Source organism: Protomyctophum parallelum (genome assembly GCF_964188405.1).
Source record: "Protomyctophum parallelum genome assembly, chromosome: 12".
Classification (NCBI taxonomy): Eukaryota; Metazoa; Chordata; class Actinopteri; order Myctophiformes; family Myctophidae; genus Protomyctophum; species Protomyctophum parallelum.
In genome coordinates, this window is record NC_139712.1 from 49,698,238 (window position 1) to 49,723,323 (window position 25,086).

Genomic DNA, 25,086 nt, shown 5'->3' on the forward strand with positions numbered 1-25,086 from the left:
TGGTCGAGAAGAGGACACGGAACACAGGGTATGAAGAAGAGGACACGGAACACAGGGTATGAAGAAGAGGACACGGAACACAGGGTATGAAGAAGAGGACACGGAACACAGGGTATGAAGAAGAGGACACGGAACACAGGGTATGAAGAAGAGGACACGGAACACAGGGTATGAAGAAGAGGACACGGAACACAGGGTATGAAGAAGAGAAAAAGAAAAGCCTTTTCTACCTCCTCTCCTGAACTCATGTTTATGTGTTGACCTGGGACTCTCCTACCGGTATTCACTTTTTTCTTTCTTTTCAAAATCTTTTTATTTCCGTTTTATAACAGTATGGGTGTCAAGTCACAGATTCATAGAAAAATAAAAAAATAAAATATCAGATTTTAGTATCAGTGACTGGGGTAAACAAACATACTGTATGAATCACAGAGATCGTGGGCAGACATAATGAAAAGACTGTTATTGTGCAAAACATGTCCCTTCAAGACAAATGAAAAATGAAAAACATTTTCTCCCCAATTCCCAATTCCCCAGCCTCTCTACAAGTACTCCATCTCTGCTAACCCCCACAATCAGTCATTGGGAGGGTGAAGAAAGCCTCAGGTCTCCTCCGATCGTATTCCCTTTTTTCAATTGGTTATTTTAGGGTGAGGCCTTAGTCATGGGAAGCGTTAAAGGACCACTTCACCACTTTTCAACCTATCTTCATATAATAGGTCCTCACTAATAATCATGATAAAATGGCACGATTTTTTTCTACTCCGTCTGTGTCTCATAGGAGGGCTGTGGGCAGTTTAGAAAACGTCCTCTAGTGACATCATCATTAGGCAGAATTTTTTTAAACATTATCATGAGAACGATGGCTTCCATTTTCACAGGACTAGAAAGCCTGCAGTTTCTATTAGCTTGTATTCCCCATCGATGATGTCACTGGAGGACGGTTTGTGAACTTCCCACAGCCCTCCTATGAGACACAGACCGAGTAGAAACAAATTGCGCCATTTTTTCATGATTATTAGTGAGGACCTATTATATGAAGATACGTTGAAAAGTGGTGAAGTGGTCCTTTAAGCATTTTCAACCTGGCTTCCATATTCTGGCCGTGTCAATATAGGCAATTCTTTTTCTTTTTTCTTTTTTTTTAAAGACCTTCAAACATTGTGAAAGTAGAGTCTGATAATAGCTCAGTCATAACCCGTCGCATTGTGTTGTGAGGTTGTAGGTTGGCTATTTGTGCAATGCAATACCATCGTACGACAAAGTATAAAATAGGGTGTATGTTAAGGCTGTCACTGATGAAAGTCAGTGAAATATCAATGTCTGCATGTGTGTTGTGGATGGGGATCTACTGTACCTGTCCAGCTGGCAGGGTCAATGATGATCCACTCCACTGTATAACTCTTGTCATCTTCGACCGCCTCCTCCTTCAGATGCATGGTGATCTCTTTGGCGTTGTAGGTCAGAGAGCTGCAATGCACAATGGGAAATGTAGTTTAGGCTTATGTTTATTAACAATTAAAAGGTTCGGGATTCAGTGTTCCTGCGATCCTGAACAAAGCAAATGCAATACAGACATACAAGTAAAAAATACAAATTAAGCCATCAAAACTGGGATGGCATCTGTGTCATTTTAGATTTTAGCGTTGGCTATTTTTTAACACTTTTGAAAATTGTTGAAAGAACTACTGGTTTAGAAGGCATTTGTATAATCGGCCTCGGGTCTTAATGGGTATAAAAATAATTACAAAACATGAACACTAAAACACAAATTAAGATTGTAAAAATCAAATCAAAAAGTCGAGTCAAATTAAACCAATACACAAATGACAGTTATACATTAAGATAACTCTTAATGTATTATTATTATTTCAAATCAATGTGGACCATGTGCATTTACTGTACCACTGCAGGGCTTAAAAGTTAACACCATCAGGTCTTACGTGAATTTGAGGGTGCAGTTCTGCCAGTCGAAGGGGAAGAAGTTGACATTGATGGCACAGGAGGACCTGAAGATGGCCGGAGGCAGCCAGTACATATAACCCGAGGGGTAGATCAGCACGTTGCAGTAGTAAGCCACCTGGAACTGGGCGTCATTACTGAAACGCAGGATTATTACACATTTTCTTATTTTTATATTACCTTGAAGTCGCTCTCATTGAGATCAGGAATCTCTTTTACAAGCTAGCAGCCATATATAAACACACAGGAAAACACATTAAAAACACAATGTATCGTTGCTCCCAGGTGCAAACCTCTAATCTCCATGTTTGATTTTGTTTTGTGTTTGTTTTTTTCGTACATAAATGCCCTGCTTCATCATACTACAGCAGTCGCAAGTATCAGAAATAGCAGATCTGCAAGCTTGGGCTATTTTAGGTATTTTTTATTTTCATTTGAATCCTGAAAAGTACGTTTTCAACATACAGTATAGAGGTTTCCACCCGACAGAGACGATATGCTATGCAACATACTAAATCCACAATAAAAACATTAAGAAAGCTATTGGCAGTGGCAAGCAATCAACGTTGTTATAAACCAGCAGTTATGTCATGTTGACTTTGGAGAAAAAAAACATTTGCTAGTAGCAACAGAGTAAACAATTTACTTGAGTTAGACAGATTCACTTTTCAAGTGAAATGGGTATGTATGATGCTTGGGTTATCAACGTTTCGGCAACAAAATGCCTTCTTCAGGGTATATGTCTGAAGCCGGACACAGAGACAGACGGTCCATGTGGCAAGACGCATTGTCATTGAAGAGCACACAGCGAAACAGCTGGTCGGCGTATCACCGCCACAGACCAGCCTACACACTACAGGTGTAAATGGTTCTGTTGTTTTACTTTGATGGTTGTGAACGTGCTTTATAAACAATGTTGCGTTAGTCCGACAAAACCAATAATCCGACATTACAAACCCCTAACCGCATGCAGAAGCCACAGGTGAGTCTTAACCGGCCACGAATGTCAGACTATTGGTACATCGGACTAACGTATGCCCCCCAAGTTGAGTGAGCCCAACAATGTTGCACCCAAGCCTCTATTTTGCCCCTGTAGCGTACAGATTGTTTGTTGTGCTGGCAATATATACAAATAAGAGGAATGAAGAGAATCTCACTTATTCTCCAGAACAATCTCCGGCAGCCACACCATGCTGGGCGGGAGGCGAAGCACATCGATGTCATCGAACAGCGATGGTTCCCATGACAACCTGTAGTCACTCCAAGTCTTTACACACACACACACGCACACGCACACGCACACGCACACGCACACGCACACACACACACACACACACACACACACACACACACACACACACACACACACACACACACACAGATGTATTGATATCAAATGTATTTAATACAAAGAGTAGAAAGTACTATATGCAGAATGTCCCATTTCACAAGTTTTCAAATGTATGTACACATCTTTTGAAAATAGCAGATCTACAAGCTCACAATGCACATTGTGAGCTTGGCGATTTTCAAATGGCCGACATGTACATATAAGGCGGAAGTGTTTACTGTATGTTTTGTAATAATAATCAACATCTACAAAGTAAATAGTAAATCAAGTTTTCAAAGAAATGTATTGAAGTAAAAGTACAATATTTGGATCATCCGAGTGGAAGTAAAAGTATTGGAAGTGAAAGTGGAACAAATGTATCATTGACTTACATGTTCACACCAGACATTGGTCAGCAGAGTCTCGTCTACCTCTTTCTAGAGGAAGAAGGGAAAGAAAAGCAGTTGATTCCTAGCAAATCTTTTACTACGGTAGGTCTGTTTATCGATCAGAGTGTCAATCAGCCATTGTCACTGGGTCAGAGTCAGAGACAATGGCTCGCCTGCCCTGCCAGTGAAGAGCCCCCACCAGGAGGACGTAGCGCCTCTGACCTACTCCCCACACAGTAGACCTGTGTCACTAGGCAGTGACAAAGATCAACATCCCCACTCAGATTCCCTCCCCCGAACACAGACAATTGTGTTTGTATAGATCAGTGGTTCCCATATGTTTTCTCATGCCAATAAAGCTCCTTTATTTTTTGGTTCCCAACTGATAGACCCAAAAGAGAAATTAGACGATTTCCCAGGACGATTTACCGTGCGGACAGTAACTGGGAGCCAATGGAGGGAGCCGAGAAGGGGGGAGACATCTGAAGCTGGTTAAGACCAAGTGTGCTGCGACATTTTGAATCATTTGGAGAAGCTTAAGTGCACATGCCAAAAGGCCAGTAAGGAGAGTTACAATAGTTACGTTTTGATATGACTGATATCTGGATAAGGAGCTGGGCTGACTCCTGTGTGAGGAAGGGTTTGATCCTTTTAATTTTATAGTGTAAACCAACAGGACCGAGTAACCGCTGTGATGTGTTAGACTATGGTCCCAGATGACCAGAGACTTCTTGAGGGAAATGAAAAAGCAACCTTTTTTTTATTATCAATTATATGCATCGCAGGCATCTGATGTAATGTGTTAATCTTTTTTAGTTCTAGTTCGATCTCTAGCAGCTGCATTCTGATGGAGCCAGCTCTGTGAGACCTGAGAGAAGTAGCCTAGCGCAGCCAGACTTCATCCGCCCTTATTGCATTTGCATATGCATATGCCCCGAGTGCAGCTCAGTGGTAAATTAGTATCGCAATGTGAGGCTATGAGAGAAGACCATTACAGTATTCTGACTGGAGATATAAAACTATGAACATGTTTTTCTAAGTCTTGTTTGACATGAATGTTTTAATCACTACTATGTTCGTGAAATGATAAGAGGCTGACTTTGTTATCGACTTGATTAAGATATAGATCTGAGTTCTGGCTTGCTTGGAGACAGGGGAGTCAATGTTAGTACCAAGTTAACTGTCACAAGACTCATAGCCTCGGTACCAGGCTTTCATTTTTGTTGGTGCAAAAATTTAAAGCCTGGAGGAACGCATTGGCCGCTCTGGTCTAAAAGTGGGAGTCAACCCTTCCGGGTGGGCGTCGCTCCAAATGATGTGACGTAGCGCTGCACTAGGGGGGAGAGGAGGGGCCGGGGGAGACGGACAGATTGATGAGATCCAATCAGGGCGTGTGCAAATCTGAGCCGCGACCCGCCCCTAACCTAACACGTTAGCTCAGGCTACAAGACTCACAACTGTCTGCTTTCTTCATTGACAATTTGACACCACACGAAAGATCTGTGTTGTTTCTGAATAACAAAATATTAGGCCTACTCCACCATCGCCTACTATATAATATTAGGCCTACTCCACCATCGATCTGTGTTGTTTCTGAATAACAAAATATTAGGCCTACTCCACCATCGCCTCAGACCATCTTGTGAGTCTGAGTCTGAGCCTACCCAAGTGATCACGCACGCACGCGCACACACACACACACACACCCTACCAGTGAGATGAGATTGGAGAGAGTCAGAGCTAGGTACACATCTACAGATGCATGTTGATGCTCCACAGGCCGTAGGTCTTTGTTGTAGCCTTTCTCTTTGAACAGGTAGTTGATCAAACGCTCTTCCTCGTTCCTGCCCCAGCACTCTTGAAACAGAGAGAGAGAGAGAGAGAGAGAGAGAGAGAGAGAGAGAGAGAGAGAGAGAGAGAGAGAGAGAGAGAGAGAGAGAGAGACAATCATTCAGATGGTAACATGCACACTGCTGAATAGGAGTGAATTCTTGGCTCATATTTCATACTATGCCTGCCCGATTTATGTTTGCGCGGCGGTGGTGTCGCGCAGTGCGCACAAAAATAAGACTATTTACAAGCTCACAGCGCGTTGTGATGCCACAGGTTGTGAGCTTGTAGATCGGCTATCCGTCAGGCTAGTACATGGCCACTGCTCCTGTGTCAAGTGATTCTGTCTGTGGGAGGATTAAAACTGTAGCTGCTAGGCAGCTGTTGTAAGCAAACTTTTGGGAAGGCAAAATCATTTAATCATTTCATTAATAGACGCATAGGCTATACTGCAGCTGTCACGCATCTTAATAAATGGAGTCAACTTTAGGCTTGCTGACTTATCCAATGTTGACACTCAGAGACTGTCACAGAGTAAAGTTAGATATCAGTTTGAATTTGACAAAATATTCCTATAATCCCATTAAATTACCAAGTTATTGTCACATTTCAAAGGAATAATGCGTAGTTTGCTTTTAGTTTGTTTTAGCCAAAGAAACGTACGCCTACCATTAACAGCACAACGAGGCATACAAGACACTAGGCTATACCTGATACATGAACATCAAATATAACATGAATAACTTTCAGACATACCAGATGACAGGAAAACGAGCAGGAACGCCGTGACCTGTCCGACGATCTTACAGTCCATGCTTGTTGTGTTGTGGACCTTACGTCCGTCCGCAGTTCTTATGGCCTTAATGGCCCGACCTCTCTGCTTGGTGACTGACAGCAGCAGGTGCGGCGGCGACAGCCGCCGGTGGTGACAAAATACGAGACGTTAGATCCGCCGGTATGCCGGTGCGACACCGACACTGGCGACTTATCGAAATTGGTGACTACGTCGACGCATGCTGTAATCTGTAATGTTTTTTGTTTCTTTCAACGATATTGATTGATTGATTGAAATATTTATTAACAGTTTGCAGAATTTACAGTACATTTTAAGCACAAACTCAATACAAAGACTGTTAACTGTGAGTGGACGACCCAATTAAGCATTACACTTGTTTACAACAGGGTCCACATTGTTCAATTCATCAAAACATTTAGAGACATACAAATAGACATTTCTATGTAGCTAAAGAACAGAACAGGAATTCATCATAAAGAACAGGAATTCATCATAGGGGCGGGGCACTGGCAGCACACTAGCCTAGTAAGATTTAGACTCTCGTAGTATCCAATTGATAAATACATCTAAGTCTAAATCTTAGGCTATGGCAGCACGACAATAAGAAAGAATGGGAAACATACTTTGATGAGTCACCAACCGTGACGCAGGGCCGTATCTAAGGAGTGAGGAGGAGAAGTGGCGACGGAGGACAGCTGTTGCTAAAAAACATCCCAAAGACAAGACATCACCTTCAAACGATGTTTGTTATTTCACCTCACTGCACCACATGTGGTAAATTAATGTGGAAGCCGATCCCACTGGCCACTGATGTGGCACTATCAGCACCTATCTTCAGAATCCTGCTATGTGGCTGGCCAAGCCAGGCTACCTTGAACTGCCATCAAGATGTTGTAGGCACAGGCCAGCCAGATTACCATTTCTACTTACTAGTTGGGCTAGAAATACTAGCCTATAAGTACTAGGCCAGTGGTTATCAAACTGTGGGTCAGGACCCCCAGGGCATGGATGGTCCCCCAAAAAAGGTCAAACATTGGTCAAATAAGATTGTGAAAATAGCCTATCTACAAGCTCTGGCCTGCTGCCTAGCAAGTGCCTGGCAATATTTGGATTTATCTGTGGCACCAAGTCAAACAAAATGTAATGCTTTTATCTGTGGCACCAAGTCAAACAAAATGTAATGCTTTTATCTGTGGCACCAAGTCAAACAAAATGTAATGCTTTTATCTGTGGCACCAAGTCAAACAAAATGTAATGCTTTTATCTGTGGCACCAAGTCAAACAAAATGTAATGCTTTTCCAAGTGCTAATCAGGGTGGCCCAGTTCAAATACGGTTATGCTGGGGGGGTTGCTGGGGTGGATCAGGATGTGAGTTTTTGCCCGTCTTTATTTCCGGATCCTGTGGTCCTGCGACAAAATGGTTGACATTGCGGACATTTAAAAAGAATACACACAAAAAAAGAAAGTAGTCCTTTGGGGAAAAAAGGGAAAAAAGTATGCAAAGTCATCCATGGCAGTGAATGAGTTTTTAATAGGAGATTGCACACAAAAACAATTGCTCAGTACAGTAGTCAGTATACAGTATAACAGGTATAGGAATTACATGCTGTAGTATCTCAAAAATAATTACGTGGTATCTTTCTCATGTTATATTATCCTCCATGCACACACCAAAACCAGACACTATTACACATACAAAATGTATTTACCAGACATTACCACATAGCATTAAATCGAAGTAAAAACTGATTTATTTATTATAATGAAGACGTCAGAGTGAGAGGTTGACCTCGTCCTGCTTGGCCCTGCCGCTGCTCAGGCTGTGAATCATGGCGATCATGGCAGAGTGTTTGTTGAGCTCATCCTCTTTCTGCTTCAGCTTGACCTCTACCTGGCCTTTCTGCAGCTCCAGAGACGACGCCTGTCGATGGCCAAGAGATGTTAACAGACACCTGGGCTCAGCCCTGGCTGCATGGGGCCTATAGCTGGACCAAACACTACCGGCATTATTGCACAGTTATATCTGTGCCTCTCCGTTGCTTTAAAACTAGAAACTCAAATTGCACTGGAACTTGGTTGGCAATGTTCTAATCTAAACACAAGCCTGTCACAACAATCTTGTGTTGTGTTCAAGTTCCGGGGATCCAGACTGACGCAAACTTGCAAGACTGGTGACTTGCAGTTTGCAAGAGGCTACACTTTAGATCTGAGGCAGATAAAAAATAAATGAAACACCTTCTATATCCTATAACCTAAGTTTTCAGAAAATCTTCTATTTTCTCTCTACAAAAAAGAAAATGACACGGATGCTTTACCGGTTTTAAAGGTATAACAACGTAATGGGTTAAAGGTAGCTACTAGCTGCATAGTTCTCCTTTCAACACCTTAAAACTAAAAGTATTTATTTCTGTGAGTAGCGAACATATATAGTTTATTTTGACTAAAGTGTAGACATCGTGCAGCCGTTACAATGAGGAAACCACATGACATACAGTCACATAGCGCTAAGGAGAACTCCTAACACGAGTGTATACTACAGCCAGCACTGCTGGAACAGGTGGTTAAATTATTACCTGGATATTGTAAGGAAATTGTGACGGTATGGTTTTGCATAGCAATACGTTGTGTTTATGAATGGTCACTGGAGAGATTTCAGGTGTACCTCCTGGCATATGTGTGTGTGTGTGTGTGTGTGTGTGTGTGTGTTACCCTGATGCTGGCGTCCTTCCTCGCCTGCTCCGTTTTGTTCAGTTCCTTCCTCAGAACGTCGCCAGTTTCTTCCAGCTCTCTCTTCTCCCTCTCCTTTTCCTTTCCTCGGTCCTCCTCTGCTTGCAGTTCCTGCTTCAGACCTGACAGCCGCGGAGGAAGAAGCAGCGGGATTAGATACGCCGCATCAACAGACAACAGCACAGCCAAAGATGGAAGACGACAGGGACATACTCACTGTACAAGTAACAGTAGAGACAGCTAACCCATTAAAACCAGGAAAGGCCATTCAAAAATAGCAAATATACAAGCTTATAGCATGTTACGTCGTGCCGCGATATGAGCTTGTAGATCTGCTATTTTTGAAAGATTGTGAACATTTGTGCAAATCTTTGAATAAATCTTTAAACTAACATTTTTAACTCAAATCTTTGCTTCTAGTTCAACAATGATGGTTTGCTTTTGGACAATCGTCCTATTCGTTTTCCCAGATGGAGTTCCAAGGGGATTCATACTTTGGGTGATTTATTTGATTTTAATGGTTTGCGTTCTTTCCAGAATTTATGTGATTTTTTTAACTTGCCTGGTAACTCTTTTTTTTTCTATTTACAATTGAGAACTGCCATGAGGACATATGGGGTTCCATGGCAGACCCCCCTTGCAATGCACCCTTTGCATAGACTTATCTGTGATGTTAGGTCAAGAGGTTTTGTTTCCATATTGTATGATTATTTATTAGAATCTAGTTATGGGACCTTGCCTGTCGATACTGTATGGAGGAATGACATAACAAATCTAGATCCAGATTGGAGCTGGGATACAGTGTGGTCTAATGTTGTCCTGTCTTCTAGGAATCCTGATCATCAACAAATTAATCTAAATTTTGTTCATAGGACATACTTAACCCCCCGTAGATTGTGTGCTATGCGGATTTGAAATAATCACAACTGCACTTTCTGCACTTCGAACACCATAGGTACATTCTTCCATATGGTGTGGGAGTGTCCGAGTGTCCTCACATTTTGGAATTTGGTTGCTACTAACCTTTCGACTATTCTACAAATTAACATCACACCCTCCCCATCTCTATTCTTATTAAATGATGTATCCCAGTTGCCATTAAATAACACCCGTATTCGTGTCTTCTTTGCTGGCGTAACGGCCGCAAAGAAGATGGTTGCTTCGCACTGGAAACCGCCTCATACATTGTCATTTCGCCAATGGGCTTTGACCTTTCTAGATATCATTTATCTAGAAATGTCTACAGCAAGATTGCATGGTGCAAAAGAGGAAAACATTGAGATTTGGTCTGGTATTGCAGATGTGGTTAAGGGCATGGTTTAATCATTATTATTATTATTATCATTATTTATTTATTTATTGTTTCCATTGCACAGTAGTAGGAGTAATGACATTTTGTGGCATCTTTGGTCTCGGGGGGGAGGGGTGGGTGGGATTGTTTGTTTTTGTTTTTGTGTTCTTTGCTTTTGCTGTTATGCGTTTTATGCGTTTTGTTTTCTTTAAGTCATTCATGATGTTAACGTGTCTTATTGTGATTTTTGTCTTAATTAAAAAACATTTGATAACAAAAAAAAAATCTTTGCTTCTAGTATTTTGAGATGGGGGTCCGCAGCCAAACACATATAATTATAGGGGTCCTTGACATGAACAAGTTTGAGAACCACTGACAGAAACAAAACGTTTTTCAGGAAACCGATTTGGAAGACATTGTAGAATCGGCCTCAGGTTTTAATATCGGTATACTGAATTGTCACTGCATTGAATACAATACTACTGTATATTGAATTCATACAGTACAAAATAAAAAGGGAGACACAGAACCATAACCCAACCCTGACAACACACAGCTGACCACACTGTTGGTGTCACGACTGACCTGCAATGTCACCGTCTCTCTGCTGCAGGTCAGACTGGAGGAACTCCATCTTCTTCTGTCTGTCCTCCAACGCAGACACCGTCCTGAGGGAGAGATGCGTCACACAGGAAGAGACGAGAACAATAAAACAGTAATGTCAGAGATTGAGCACAGATTTCATGCTCAAATGATTTAAGAGTGTGTGTGTGTGTGTGTGTGTGTGTGTGTGACTGTGTGTGTGTGTGTGTGTGTGTGTGTGTGTTGTCTTCACTTGTCTTGTTGCTTCCGCAGAGTCTCGTGGTTCTTCCTCAGCGTGTCGTTCTGTTTGGTGAGGGAGATGTGAGCTGCCTGCAGCTCCTTCAACCGACACTCGCTGTCATTAAATCTGCAAAGACCACATCAAAACCTTATTATTACAGCTGCGATACATAATAGTGTGTGTGTGTGTGTGTGTGTGTGTGTGTGTGTGTGTGTGTGTATGTGTGTGTGTCACTGAAAAGTACAATGAAATGTACTTGGTAAATACTGTTATTTTCCGCTGTATTACAAACAGGTCAAGTTAGAGCACTGGTTCTCAAAATGGGGGTCCCCAGGGGTCCTCTTTGCGGGTGCAGTTAATTTAACTAGGCTATTTAATTGTATCAGACAGACTGCTGGCAACGTCGTCAGACGTTGGGGAGAAGTGATATCTGTAAACAGCGTTGTTTGGGCCATATTCATAAAATAAAACGTGTTTAGATTATTGAACCGACATTTCACGCAAAAATAAATAAATAAATAGTTTGACAAATCTTATCATTGTACAATGGGGCCCCACTGCCAAATCCATATGAATGTGGGGCTCCTTGCTAGAGCACCACCGGCGTAGAGAGAGAGATAGAGGCTGACCTGGTCAGCAGGGTGCTGTATGCTCCTTTGAGGGCCTGGAGTTCCTGGGAGTCCCGCTGCAGTCTGCTGTTGTGCTGCAGCAGGTCCTCCATGTCGGCCTTGGAGCGCTCCACGTCCACCACCTGGGCCGCCACCACTGCCTGCAGGTCCTCCCGACCGCGCTCCGCCTCCTTCAGCAGGCCGCCCAGCTTACGAGCCTGGAAGATGTGTCGGGGCAGAGACCACTTATCTCCATGTTCTTGACTTTTTGTGTTCTTCTTCTCTTTTTTCGTAAATTAACGGCCTACTTGATACTACAGCGTCACACAAAGTAACACAAGCAGCTATATGGCAGTTCCCTATACCAACATCCATTGTCCTGCCTCTGAGATGCACCAGACTGGCCGGCTAGAGGCGCGGATGGAACTCCCTTCTGTTCTGATCCATTTCGGTGTGTTATGTCTTAATAATATCCCACCCGAGAGCAGGCGTGTGTGTGTGTGTGTGTGTGTGTGTCACGTGTGTGTGTGTGTGTGTGTGTGTGTGTGTGTGTGTTACCTCAGCTTCAGCCTGTGCCCGCTGAAAGCGGTACTGAGCAATGAGCCGGTCAGCCTGAGAGAGGGCCATGGCCTTGGCCTCCAACAGGTCCTGCAGACGACTCTCTTTCGACTGAAATACGAGAGAGAGAGAGAGAGAGAGAGAGAGAGAGAGAGAGAGAGAGAGTGTGAGAGAGTGTGAGAGAGAGAGATGGAAAAAGAGACACATGGATGGAAAGAGAGGGACATTTAAAAAAAAAGGTGATAGGATGATGATGAGAGGAGGACAGACAGACAGTGATTAGTTAATGGTTAACCACACACACACAGTTTAGAACTGCACTCCACCTACCGCCAGAGAAGAGAGCTTCTCCTCGTACATATCGATGATCTGGGACACGTGCACGTCTTCCTGCAGCTGCAAGAGAACATTAGCAGAGAGCTGACAACATGCATTACACTATGAGCAGATGCATGATTCAGGGGCCATCTTCTGTCTAGACCAGGGGGGCAGTCAGCCAGATATTTCGTGAAGCCTCATTTGAAATCGGTAGTTCATATAATGGCCTGTTGTGGCGCTGGACTGGACCCAAAAAGCCCCATAGCTCCATAGAGGCCCATGTATTTTGGCCCAACTTCACCTAGACTGTATTACCTTAATAAACATGGTCATGAATACTTTCTTCTTCCAGTCACTAGTTTAAAGTCTCATTTCTAATGTCATAATATTCTTTTTGGAAGATTATGGTCCCATTAATTAAAAAAATGACCATAAAGTCGCGTATGTTCTGAGGGGCGTGGCTACCGTTACAGTCTATGATCGGGATTCCCCTCCCACTCAAGAGTCTTCTCCTCCCACTCGAGTCAAAATAAAAACCAACGGAGAAGAAGGGGGGAAGTCCCGCCTCGTTGTCTGGGCAGCCAATGACCAGCTGGTACAAAACGGAGCCAGCCAATGGCCAGCTGGTACCAAACGGATCTAGAAAGATGGCGACTTACATCAGGAATTAGCATATCATTACAGGCTTCATTTTACGTTCATGTTAGACCCGGGGAACGCTTTGTCCATATTCTTTACAGTCTATGGTCTATCCCCACATGGAAACAGATTAGATTGGGTCACGGAATAACATACTAGTTCTTCAGCTCTGATAGAATTGTGTGAATGTAGTTTACGTTACCACTGAGCACATCCGCTCAGAATCACTTTTCCTGAATTTGCATTTCATTCCCACATTATTTCCAGGCAGGCCTACAGTATATACCTGCATCCAAAATGAACATTATCGTCCAACACACCTCCATGCCATTCTGGATTCTCTCAATGAGGCCGTTGACACTTTTGTTGTAATTCTTGGGTGAATCCGACAGGCTTGTATTTGTCCAGACGGGCGAGACGTCCTGCACAGCGACGCGCTTCGTGGACCCCTCAGCATCCCTCTGGCAATAGGCATTGTTGGCAGCCATGCTTTCCCCTAGACTTCAACAGAAACACCTTGTTGCTATTGGGTGACTGAATGGAATGCAGAGGTAACGCGCCAAATTTAAATAATGGCATTGTGTATGACAATGTGTATGCACTGGGCATGTCTAATGTCTCACTTACACCAGCAAGGGGAAATCTGGCAAAGGTGTGGCTTCAAACAACAAAGATAGGCCGCATTGTACTCGCTCCCTGTGATTGGACGTCAGGGCCAGAGATAAAGGGGTCACCATCCTTTGGTCCTGTTCAGAGAGAGACACATAGAGAGAGAGAGAGAGATGAAGAAATAACCCTTTGGCCTGGGCCATGGCTCAGTGGTCCAGGGAGGCACCTTGGCTGGTAATCCAGTCTGGCAGTGTGCCGCGGGTTCGACTCCCGATCCCGACAGCCTTTACTGCATGTCTTCCCCCCATCTCTCTCCCCATTTCCTGTCAGCCTACTGTCTGTCCCTCCATAAAAAAGAAAAAAAAGGCGAAAGCCACAAAACATTAAAAAAAAGAAAAAGAAAAACCTTTGTTTACCCAGGAATGAGAGAACAGGAGGTCCTGCTACAGGCCTCTAACACTCAAGGTAGCCTTTGTAATTATTTTGTTAAGTTAATCTGTTGTCAATCTGCCATTTATATTTTGCGATATCTTGTGTGCAAGTGAAGATTTTGACCGTGGTGGTGCTAGAGGAAAGAACCACTGTGGGACCACAGAAATCTGTGGTTCATGCCTTGGGAAATGATCACATTAAATAAAAGATGAGGAACAGTTACTAGCTAGGGATGAACTGGTAAGAAATCACCAAGATTTCCCAAACACATGTATGCTATTGCTCTGTTCTCTACCTGTCCTCAAAACGAGCATCGAGTGTAATCAAAATAATAATGGTCAGATCGAGTCTGACTGTGACAAGCAAAGTTCACCATAGACGGGACCACCACCACGTCATGCCATGCTCGTTTGAGCATAGCCACCTAGCCACAGGCTAACAACATTGAGAACTGTTTTGACGTCAGGGGAGGGGAGGCGGCTATCAGATCAGACCACCCAAACATTTTCTAACAGCGAATAATAATAATACCACCGTCGATCCAGAGCTGTAGAGTAGGAGAGTTGTGACAAGTCAGAGAAGTGCAAAAGAAGTGTTAAGACACACAAAATAGGCCCCAGAGTCTAGTGTAAACCTACCTGCAGGATCTTGTAGAAGCTAGTCTCCATGTCTTTCACCTGCTGTTTCATTTTGCTCATCAACTCCAGAGTCTTCAGGATAGCCTCAGCACACACCTGGCTGAAACACAGAAATTACAGTTCATCTAATCCTGTGTTGTTGCCACACTATTGAGTAGTGGTAGTATAGTGATTCACATTAGGAGAGACAAGGAGGGACAAGATCAGGAATGTGCGCATCAGAGGGACAGCAGCTCCTGTGGGAAGGTTTGGTGGATTCAAACCCACGACCTCTGTGGTGGTGGGCACATATTTTACCACTCGGTCAAAATGATTGTGACGCTGTATTAACATTTTTTTCTGGGGAAGTCCTGGAACCCCCCGAAGACCCCACTTTGAGAAGCACTTCCCTAAAGAATCGTGGAGTTAGCTATCTCTAAACATGAAAAAACTACACTAAGAAATGTGTGTTTTCTGGAGTTTCTTTGATGTTGCCTAGGTATTAAGTTATCTCTGATATACATTTGAACAAGTTTGTGGCCAAAGTTTCGGTCAGCGTGGTGCAGCAGCAAGCTGTTAAGCAGACTTCTTTTTTAGACACTATGTGGATGACATGACTGGATAAAGGAGTTTAAAAAAAATTAAAAAAATTAATTGAACCTAATTTAATTTTAATTTTAATAATTTCAGATACCACATATATACTAGTGTAGATATTCAATATACGGCCATTTTGTGTACCGTTGCGAAATTAATTAAAGACCTGAAAGGAGAGGTTTCGTCTGTCTGTGTTCTCTTTATACAGTCCTTTGTTCTATCACTCACAAACAGAACCTGAGTTCATCTTTAACTCAACAGTAAACAAAAATAGATGCTCTGAATCACTGATGTGTTGAATATGTATTTTTAAATTCTCCACCTGCAATTATAGAATCATTTGAAACATCATGTTGTTGGCATCGTTTTGAGTCACTCAGCACCGATATGCTAGTTAACCAGGGGGGCAGTCAGACAGATATTTTGTGAAGCTACTAAGGAAATCGGGATTTCCTGAAAGTTCATATAATGGCCTGTTGTGGCGCTGTCATTGGGCCCAAAAAAGCCCATATCCCCATAGAAGTCCATGTATTTGGGCCCAACTTCACCTAGACTGTATTACCTTAATAAACATGGTCATGAACACTTTCTGCTTCCAGTCACTAGTTTAAAGTCTCATTTCTAATGTCATAATATTCTTTTTGGAAAATTATGGTCCCATTTACAAAAGAAATGACCATAAAGTCGCGTATGTTCTGAGGGGCGTGGCTACCGTTACAGTCTATGATCGGGATTCCCCTCCCACTCAAGTCTTCTCCTCCCACTCGAGTCAAAATAAAAACCAACGGAGAAGAAGGGGGGAAGTCCCGCCTCGTTGTCTGGGCCAGCCAATGGCCAGCTGGGCCCAAACGGATCTAGAAAGATGGCGATGTGCAATTCAAGGACTGACAGGCTTCATTTTACGTTCATGTTAGACCCGCGGAACGCTTTGTCCATGATTTTTACAGTCTATGTAGTTAACGCATAGAATGTAGAGAACATGGAAATGAATCCAAGAACACAGCTGTGAGAAGAACATCACCTGAGGTCATCGCCTGTACCAGGAGAGGGACCGCTGAACGGGCTGCTGTTTTGGCTGCACGAGAGCAGCGATTCAACCAGTGAGAGGCAGAGCGGAGCACTCAACTGGTGCGCAACCAGACACCTGGTGGAGTCCTCATCACACAGGAGTGGAGCAGTTAAGGCTTTAAGACACGTGGGCGGACACACACGCGCACACCCAAAATGACCAACACAAGGAAACACAGACAGATCACTGAGATCAGATGCATGGTCATTGGTCACTCATGTACCACTGAAAGTGGTAAGCTACAAACACACAGTGGAGTGAAAATCAGGTGAGTGGACACGTAAAGGATATCCAGCAGTAGGTCAATAACGTGCGAGAAGAGTGTGCAGCATTTCCTCATCTGAACATCTCCCTGTGAGGAGTCAACGCCGAGTTTCAATAGACCCAACACCACAGGGACCAGCATCTCTACAAAGCTTAACACACACGCTGACACAGTCTCTGCTTCAAGTGCTTCCTAGGGAGAGAGAGATACAGTACAAACAGATGGGATAGAGAGAAAAGAGGGAAGAGAGAGACAGGGGAGAAAAAGAAACAGAATAACTTAAGGTAGGGACAGAAGTTGACAATTATTGAATTACCGCATTACAGTTACAATGTTCAATTGACAGAGGACTGAAAACAAAGGAATTTGTCATTTCACGTTTTAGCTGTCTAGTCACTTTGGTGTTTGCATACAGTTAGCAGGCAGGGATTCCATATTTTACTGGAGGACATTATGGTAGGACACAGCTGTTGTAGGGTCGGAACCTCTCAGACCTTTCACACGATGCTTTCTCCAACCGGGTGACTTATAGGGGATTTAGGGGAGTTTTAGCATGGTGTCGTCTTTCCATTCCACCAAGGGACATTTAGGTGTGACATCAATGGGTGTGCAAGTCAAGTGATTTCAACAGGTCAACAGGTTTTTGACAATATGCATTACAGCCAGTAGTACGTTTTTAATCGAGAATATATGAAAGTTTCACTTTTTGAATTTGTTGAGTCAAAACTCAGAAGTGGACGGGAGCTTTGGCTAGGTATCTTCCATATACTTATGGTCAATATGACACCTCAAGCCCAGGCGGTGGCGTAACCGTCTGGGCACCCGACTGGTAATCCAGTCGCAGTGTGCCGCGGGTTCGACTCCCGAGCCCGACACGGCCTTTACTGCATGTCTTCCCCCATCTCTCTCCCGTTTCCTGTCAGCCTACTGTCTGTCCCTTACAAAAAACCAATAAAAAGGCGTAAGCCGCAAAAATAATATCTTAAAAAAAAATATATATATATATGACACCTCAAATAATAACTCCCAGAGTGCAGCAGCAAGATGGATGCTCATTTGCCCCAGTAGGAACACATGAAAAGGTTTGAAGGAGCGTTCAGTCAAACAAAATACCAGAGAGAAGCAAAAACTAGTCTTGGGTTCCAATTCCAAAGATGCCAATGGTTGGTGATATTGTTTTGTTTATTTACAGTCATGATGTTTGCATGCTGCTTGTGTTTAAGAGTCTTGCCGTATTAATAGACTGGGCAGCGGTCCTAGAGTACCTTTTTCAGACACCAGATGGGGGTGTCGGCGATTAATGAGTTAATCTTAGTTTTTTTGTCTTTGAATGTTTACAAGCTGATAATTGACTGATCAATCAACAGAGGAAGCCAACAGATCACAAAGTTGTAAAAATAAAAAGTTGATTGGGCCAGAAGATCGAGTTGTTTCCTTATTTCCTTTGGAGTTGAACTGAAGTAGAACTTGACAGTTGTAAGCCACTGCGACTGGACCAGAAACAAGCTGTTGACGCAGAGAAGATGTCCTGGGGGCCGTTCACACCTGAGACACAGCTGTCTCTTCTGTGTGTCACACAGCTCGCAATGCATTTCCAATGGGAGTCACATGCAACAAGGTTGTGTCATCAAACCACATGACTCCCATTGGAAATGCATTGCGAGCTGTGCGACACACAGAAGAGACAGGACACACCCGAGGAGACAGCTGTGTCTCAGGTGTGAACGGCCCCCTGGGGAAGTCGGTCAAGCAAAAAGGAGGACCACTAAGCCAACCACATTTCAAGAGGAGCAAATAGCATGCTTCAATAGGAGTTAAAGGAGTTCACTGAAGAAAATGAACTTTTCCCACGATATTCATTTTTTTTTAAAGAATGATCTGTACTGTAGGTCCCTGTCATACCTCTAGTAGCTCATTCAATAGTTGCAGGGCCTGGAGACGGCAGCTTTCTGCTCCTTCCACAGGTGAGCTCAGCCACTGGACTAGAGCTAGCCCAGGCTCCGCCTTCTGTCCAGTGTCCGGCCCCACCCCCTGTCTCCGACCGGCAGCTCGGAGTTTAGGCCCCACTGGTTTGAACATCACTTCACATAGAAGAGAGCGGAGTCCTGACACACTGCACACAGCCAAGAGCAGCTCCAACACCTAGTGACACAATCACATGTATCTCAATTAAAGGCACCCAAATTATGATGGATTGATAATACAAAAAATAATAATTAAGACGTAATAATTATAAATATAATACTAATCAAATATAGCAATACTACTTTTTGTCTTGATTCTCACCTTGGCTGCAGAGTCTGGGTCATTTCCATGCAGCAGGCCCAAAACCTGAGACACGCATGCAGTGAAATGTTCATACCTAGAGAGACAGAAATGTTATATAAATAATATATATATAAAGCATAACAATAAAGACAATGAATTGAATGCATATGTTTTAGCTGTGCATGTGTACCTGGTGAGATAATCGGCTATCTTGGGATTCTTCAGTAGGTCAACCAAGAGGTCAACTGCATACTTCCGTGTCAGAGTGCCATCGCCGTTGATGATGATGTTGAAAACAAGCTGGAAAGTCTGGTGGATGTTCTTTGCATCAAAGAGCTAAAAGCCAAACACAAAAAATATTTATTACAATGTTAAAAACGAATAAGTCAACCTACTGTACTTAGCAACAAGTGTTTTAGCACCCAGAAATGGAAGCTGAAAACTAGCTTCAGTGGTTGTCATCGTTTGTTTATGGTGCTTTTCTATAGCAGATTGCACCATGTTTGTGACCGAGTGTTTGCTCCGAGAGTAAAGAAATAGAAACAAATGGAACCTTACAGCATGCCATAGTTTCTTTTGAATATTGTTAATCTATTGCAATCATAAATAATATAGCAGTAGGTGGTGAAAAGTTTGGATTTGGACTACAATTTGTTTGTCTAGTCTATCAACATAGGTTTAGTGAATTATTTGAGTTTCAGTCCATGTAGCATGTTTCCACACAGGGCTAGTTTGGGTATTTGTTATTTTAGCCATGTTCATCCTGACATTGAATGTTGCTATTGTGAATACAAATGTCACTATTATTTAGGGTTAGGGTTAACGACAATGTAACATTTTATTGCATTAATTAAATTCTGAGTCTTTGTTGTACCATAATCAGACCCAAAGCAAACTGCTGAAATGAGGCAAGCCGATACCACATGTTGAAAAGTGCCATTAGAGACTAATAAATTGACAATCTAAACAATAATGAGAAATCACCAAAAATGTGGTTCAGATAAATCCCTTGGTCACCCACCTTTTCTCCAACCTTTTCATTGAGTGTGAGGCTGCCCAGTATAGACAGAGTGAACACCACCACAGTCAGACGTTTGTGATCGAGAAAGTTGATCAAAGTACGGTAGAACTGCTTCACATTGTCCTGCAAAGTACATACATACACATAAAGTACATATATACACATAAACAACGAGATGAGAAATTAATCCTGACAGCCGACAACGAAACGCTAGTTTCCGCCTACCAATCGCCTGGATACATTTCAATTCATTGTATGGACGGAACCAGTGTCAAAGCTACGCCCACTGTTTCTTTTTTTAGGACACTGACCACTGCTCAGATTAGGAAGGACAGCCCTCAGTCCTTCTAATTTTCTCTGCAACGCAGGGATTTTATTAAATATCCAAATTATTACCACCCACCTCTAGCCCATGAAGAATGCCAACGACACCAAACCTATCAGTAGGCAGAGATCATTGAATGTCAGGCTACAATACGAGACAGGTGATGCGGCTAATTGTTCTCATACCAGACAGTGATTCCACAACAAACAACGCATTAGGAAGAGGTTCCAGTCTAAAAAACAAACATCTAGCCTATCAAATAGAAAGTGGCAGATTTAGGAAATGTGCCAGCCACTTGGCCTCTAGACGAGGTGGTTAGTGTTGTGTCATTTATTAGTTCCTATTCCTATGCTGCTACTAACATCTATGCATGATTATATTCAAGCCATCAAGATTATTTTGTACGTTGTACGCTTGTGTTCAATGACAAAATAAAATCATTCAGCCATTCGTCATATCCTAAGACACAGTGACACACAGCTTCAAAATTGTCTTTGTGAAGCTGCATCTTATATTAGGTGGTACTAGAGACTCACCAGGGACTTGATCTGATTCTGTATTGAGGGGTTGTAGCGACACAGGTTGGCCATGAGTCCCAGGCATGGCAAAATGATGTCATCGTTACAGGATTGACTGTGGTAAGGAACATAAAGCAATCGTGTGTAACAAACAGTACAGGCCAACATCCACTTGGCAATCAATGTCGCTTTAATCTCATTTTAGGAGTAGAGATGTAGTGATACAATTATTTCCTTCCAAATACCGATTCGAATTCCCATAATTTGCACATCGGTCAATACCACTGTAATTTAAACAAATCCAGGAAAGTGGTTCTCAAAGTGGGTTCCTTGAGGGGGTTCAAAATGGACCTTAAATGGAACCAAAAAATGGGCCCTTACGGGTCCATTTGGTTCCATTTATACTCAGTTATGGGCTGGCGGGGGTCCTTGAAATAAAAAGGTTTGAGAACCACTGATCTAGGAATAAATCAAAATTCCATTCATAATTGTTAGTGCAGCTACAAGTTGGTAAAATAATAACGTAAATGGTATAAAACAGTCATGCAAGTGAATATGACTAAATGAAAAATCATGTGATAACGTATCGTAATGGCATAGAGTTAGCCTGACACTCAGTCTGAATTTTCATTTCGTTTCATATTTTCTTAATGGGCGTGGCTAGCGATTCAGGGCTGTAGCCAGGCTAGCATAGACTGGCATACTCGCCGATTCTGCAATCAATGACATTTTAATCTCATCTCGTCATCAATATATTGTTATTAGGAGGAGGCTTGTTACTTACATGTTTGTCATCAGAAAAGCTATAAGCTCATGGATGTAATTTGTAGAGTGGAATATCCGTGTGTTGTAGGTCAGTTTCTGCAGCAACTGCAAACACTGATACATGCATAAAATCGCAAAATTATTATCACATTAACATGATATTGTGATATACATATGTCTATTATAAATCAATAGACGTGTGTAACGTCTACATTGGCAGCACAGAGAGCAAAAAATAACTGAAGCTTTTTAGTAGGGGGAATTAAGCTCAACAAATCGTTACGTGGCCGATACAAGCACCAAATTTGGTACACACATTCTTTAGGGTGTATCTCACCATTTCAGAAGGGGAGCCCCAAAATTCAGACCCATGAAAGGCTTTTTAAAACGGAAATTCCAAAATGGCCAACAGAAATGAACCACGATTCGTAAAAGATGATTATTATTCTGACTGATAATCAATGATCTACTGCTTCTTGGCCTCTACTGTCTTATTTTATCTTTTTGTTATTAGTTTCCTCTCGTAGCTTGTAAAAAAAAATGCAAGTAGTGGCAAAAACTGAGATCAGTCTGGGGCCGTTTAATTTGTTTTTATTTTACTACTTTCACTACTTATTTTTTTAAATAATATATGAGGGACACTGTAATTAATATATTCGCAGGCAGACTTTTGTTTTCAGTCATGTCAAAATACTTCTAGGATGATTTAGTGCCAAATGTCATGCTTGTATCCACCGCATAATGATTTTCCACATAATTCCCCCTACCATTTCAGGTCTCTTAGCCATACAACACACAACTATGGTTTCACTGGGCAGCTCCAAGGGCAAAATGGTCACTCAGTCATCTTTACTTTGATACCAAAAAGGCCATTTAAAAAAAGGGGGAAACTGAAAGAAAGAAACTCATGACACTTACTTGCAGTACGAGCGGTTGTGTAGGTGTGGCGCTGTGGCAGTGAATGACGGAGGACAGACTGCTGGTTAGATTGTAGCTGCTATGGAGCATCAATCTGCTCTCATCATCACAAGCTGAGGGAAAGACAACCGGGGTCACAAACTAGCACCAGACACACACACACACACACACACACACATAACATAAACCAAGAATTATATTTTACGCACTGGTTAAGGTGCATTCTGTTTTGATAGTGTGTTGTCATGTGAAGATGATTGTGGGCACTACTTAATGACGTATCGTGTGACACTGTCATTACTAGTGGACCCTGATGAAGGCCTCTGGCACGAAACTCATTGGTCACCTGTGTTTTTTTTTAAACGTCCTTGGAATCTATGGAATAAAGGATTTTCTACTTTAACTGAACATGCCTCACCACCTTTTTCTTTTCCACTGTGATGCCTACAAAGGAAAGATTTACTCAGAACTCTTGTTCTGAAACTATAAACCCTTTTCAAAGAGTACCCATGCAGCGTTTCTTCATAGTTCATCCATTTATCATTCCTGAATAAGCCAAGAATTGTTGACTTCATGTTCCTGGTCAGCTCGTCTACCGACTCTACCAGCTGCATTGATAAAAAGTAAACCCATGATCTTCCTTTGTATTCATACATATCGTTGCCATTGTTGGGTGGCAAACCTTGTATGTCCAAAACCGTTTTTGGGGGATGAACTATCCCTGAAGGATGTAAACGGTACCTAGTTGTCCCAACAGGGAGATGATGGTGCCTGTGAGGGCTGGACTGCAGTTTGGGTCCCCCGCCACCTCCACCAAGCCACTCACACACTCACTGGGCAGCACCTGGCCTGAGGACAGCAGATGCTTACATTTCAGCTCTGACAACTCCTGCAAATGAACACACACACACACACACACACACAAAATGACCATAGGCCACCATTAGTGATTTTTAATTCCGTGACCCAGGTAAAGCCTACTACAACTAGGACATCTTCTATAAAGAAGACAGGGAGACTCACCTCCACTTGTTTCTGGAGTTGGCTGGTGCTTTGTGTTGACTTGTTGTCTCTGTACTGCTGGATAGCCAGCAGCAGAGACTTTAAACAAGTCCTTACGTCCATCACAACTGTGTGTGTCAAGAACAGCCGATCTAAACACACAAAACAAAGATGGATGGCTGTGTGGTTTTCTCTTATATTAATTACTCGACCTGCACGTGCGTGAGACGGATCATCCAGTGTTAACTGTTAAGCAAGCACGCAGCTGCTTCTGATAGTCAGGAAGAATGAAATAGAACAAAAAATGATGGACTGGCTACTGTGGTTCTCTTGAAAAAAACTAACTAAAAACGTCAAATGGTGCTCCAAATAATGATCAATCGTTCCCTAGCTATACCCAATTTCACTTCATAAGCACCTAGACATAATATATAATAACACAATAAATGAGTTTGGTTAGGTTTGTTGACAGATTTCTGTTGTTGTTCCTGTCAAAAGCTAAAGGTGCCGAACAGGGGCTAACCGTTAGCTGTTTTGACTGTCCTGATTACCAGACGTTGTTACAAAAGTTTAATGCCATGTTATATACCTTGGCTTTAGTGAGTCGTGCAACCTTACGCTACTTTTCTTCGTCCACTGCCTTTTTAAACAGTATGACTATGAGAGAATGAAGTGAAAACAAAACAAATAGAAGCGACTTCCTCCCGCTTCCATTCCAATTCGAACGTGAAGGAAGTTGGAACGGTCCATGATGTCCCAGAGCAGGGGGGTGTACCGGTGCACAGCAGAGCCATAAGACAGAGTTACGACATTGAGGGGGCAGAAAACAGCCCGGTCTGGCCCGATGATTGATTGATTGATTGATTGATTGATTGATTGATTGATTGATTGATTGATTGATTGATTGATTGATTGATTGATTGATTGATTGATTGATTGATTGATTGATTGATTGATTGATTGATTGATTGATTGATTGATTGATTGATTGATTGATTGATTGATTGATTGATTGATTGATTGATATTAACAGTTTGCAGAATTACAGTACATTTAAAGTATAAACTCAATACAAAAACTGTTAACAGTGAGTGGACGACGCCATAAAGCATTACACTTGGGCCTACCATTTTCAATTCATCAAAACATTTACAGACGTACGAATATACAACTATATAGTCAAAAATAAATCATCATAGGAGGTAAAAAGGGAAAAGAAACATACAGTGAGGGGAAACGGGTGGGTGGGGGATTCAGATTTTACGGGGGCCCGTTTCAAATTGCAGCCGTCCGTAGGTGCCTTTTGAGCGCAGTTTTGAAGGAGTCAAGGGATTTGCATGTCTTAATGACTGTTGGTAGGGCGTTCCACATTTTGGTAGCAAAGGAGCGAAATGAATTTAATCCCTTA

General features: G+C 42.5%; 2 protein-coding genes across 3 annotated transcripts in view; both read right to left on the reverse strand.

The window, feature by feature from the left end:
- Nucleotides 1-6,398, reverse strand: part of chrnd (cholinergic receptor, nicotinic, delta (muscle)) — a 13,776-nt gene extending 7,378 nt beyond the window's left edge. For both annotated transcript variants that reach the window (XR_014570056.1, XM_083778314.1), the window contains exons 1-6: nucleotides 6,268-6,398; nucleotides 5,393-5,538; nucleotides 3,685-3,729; nucleotides 3,120-3,229; nucleotides 1,944-2,099; nucleotides 1,358-1,470 (exon numbers count right to left, since the gene is read on the reverse strand). Coding sequence is in view for 1 of the 2 variants with exons in the window: in XM_083778314.1 (XP_083634440.1) it covers nucleotides 1,358-1,470; nucleotides 1,944-2,099; nucleotides 3,120-3,229; nucleotides 3,685-3,729; nucleotides 5,393-5,538; nucleotides 6,268-6,325 (628 nt within the window). In the remaining variant the exon portion in view is untranslated. The remainder of the gene's footprint in view (nucleotides 1-1,357; nucleotides 1,471-1,943; nucleotides 2,100-3,119; nucleotides 3,230-3,684; nucleotides 3,730-5,392; nucleotides 5,539-6,267) is intronic.
- A 1,681-nt stretch (nucleotides 6,399-8,079) lies between these two features.
- On the reverse strand, nucleotides 8,080-24,391 carry cip2a (cellular inhibitor of PP2A; the record flags this gene model as incomplete). The annotated part of the gene is made up of 22 exons (XM_083778308.1): nucleotides 24,268-24,391; nucleotides 23,700-23,830; nucleotides 23,418-23,565; nucleotides 22,677-22,789; nucleotides 21,778-21,872; nucleotides 21,012-21,108; nucleotides 20,151-20,273; nucleotides 19,320-19,465; nucleotides 19,148-19,223; nucleotides 18,764-19,003; nucleotides 16,888-17,053; nucleotides 16,549-16,696; nucleotides 14,952-15,051; nucleotides 13,900-14,018; nucleotides 13,593-13,773; nucleotides 12,646-12,711; nucleotides 12,316-12,426; nucleotides 11,779-11,975; nucleotides 11,162-11,275; nucleotides 10,912-10,994; nucleotides 9,018-9,157; nucleotides 8,080-8,229 (listed from the first exon to the last, which is right to left on the reverse strand). The coding sequence occupies exons 2-22, from the start codon at nucleotides 23,799-23,801 to the stop codon at nucleotides 8,080-8,082; spliced, it is 2,715 nt and encodes a 904-aa protein (XP_083634434.1). The 5' UTR covers nucleotides 23,802-23,830; nucleotides 24,268-24,391.
- Between the last annotated feature and the right edge of the window lie 695 nt (nucleotides 24,392-25,086).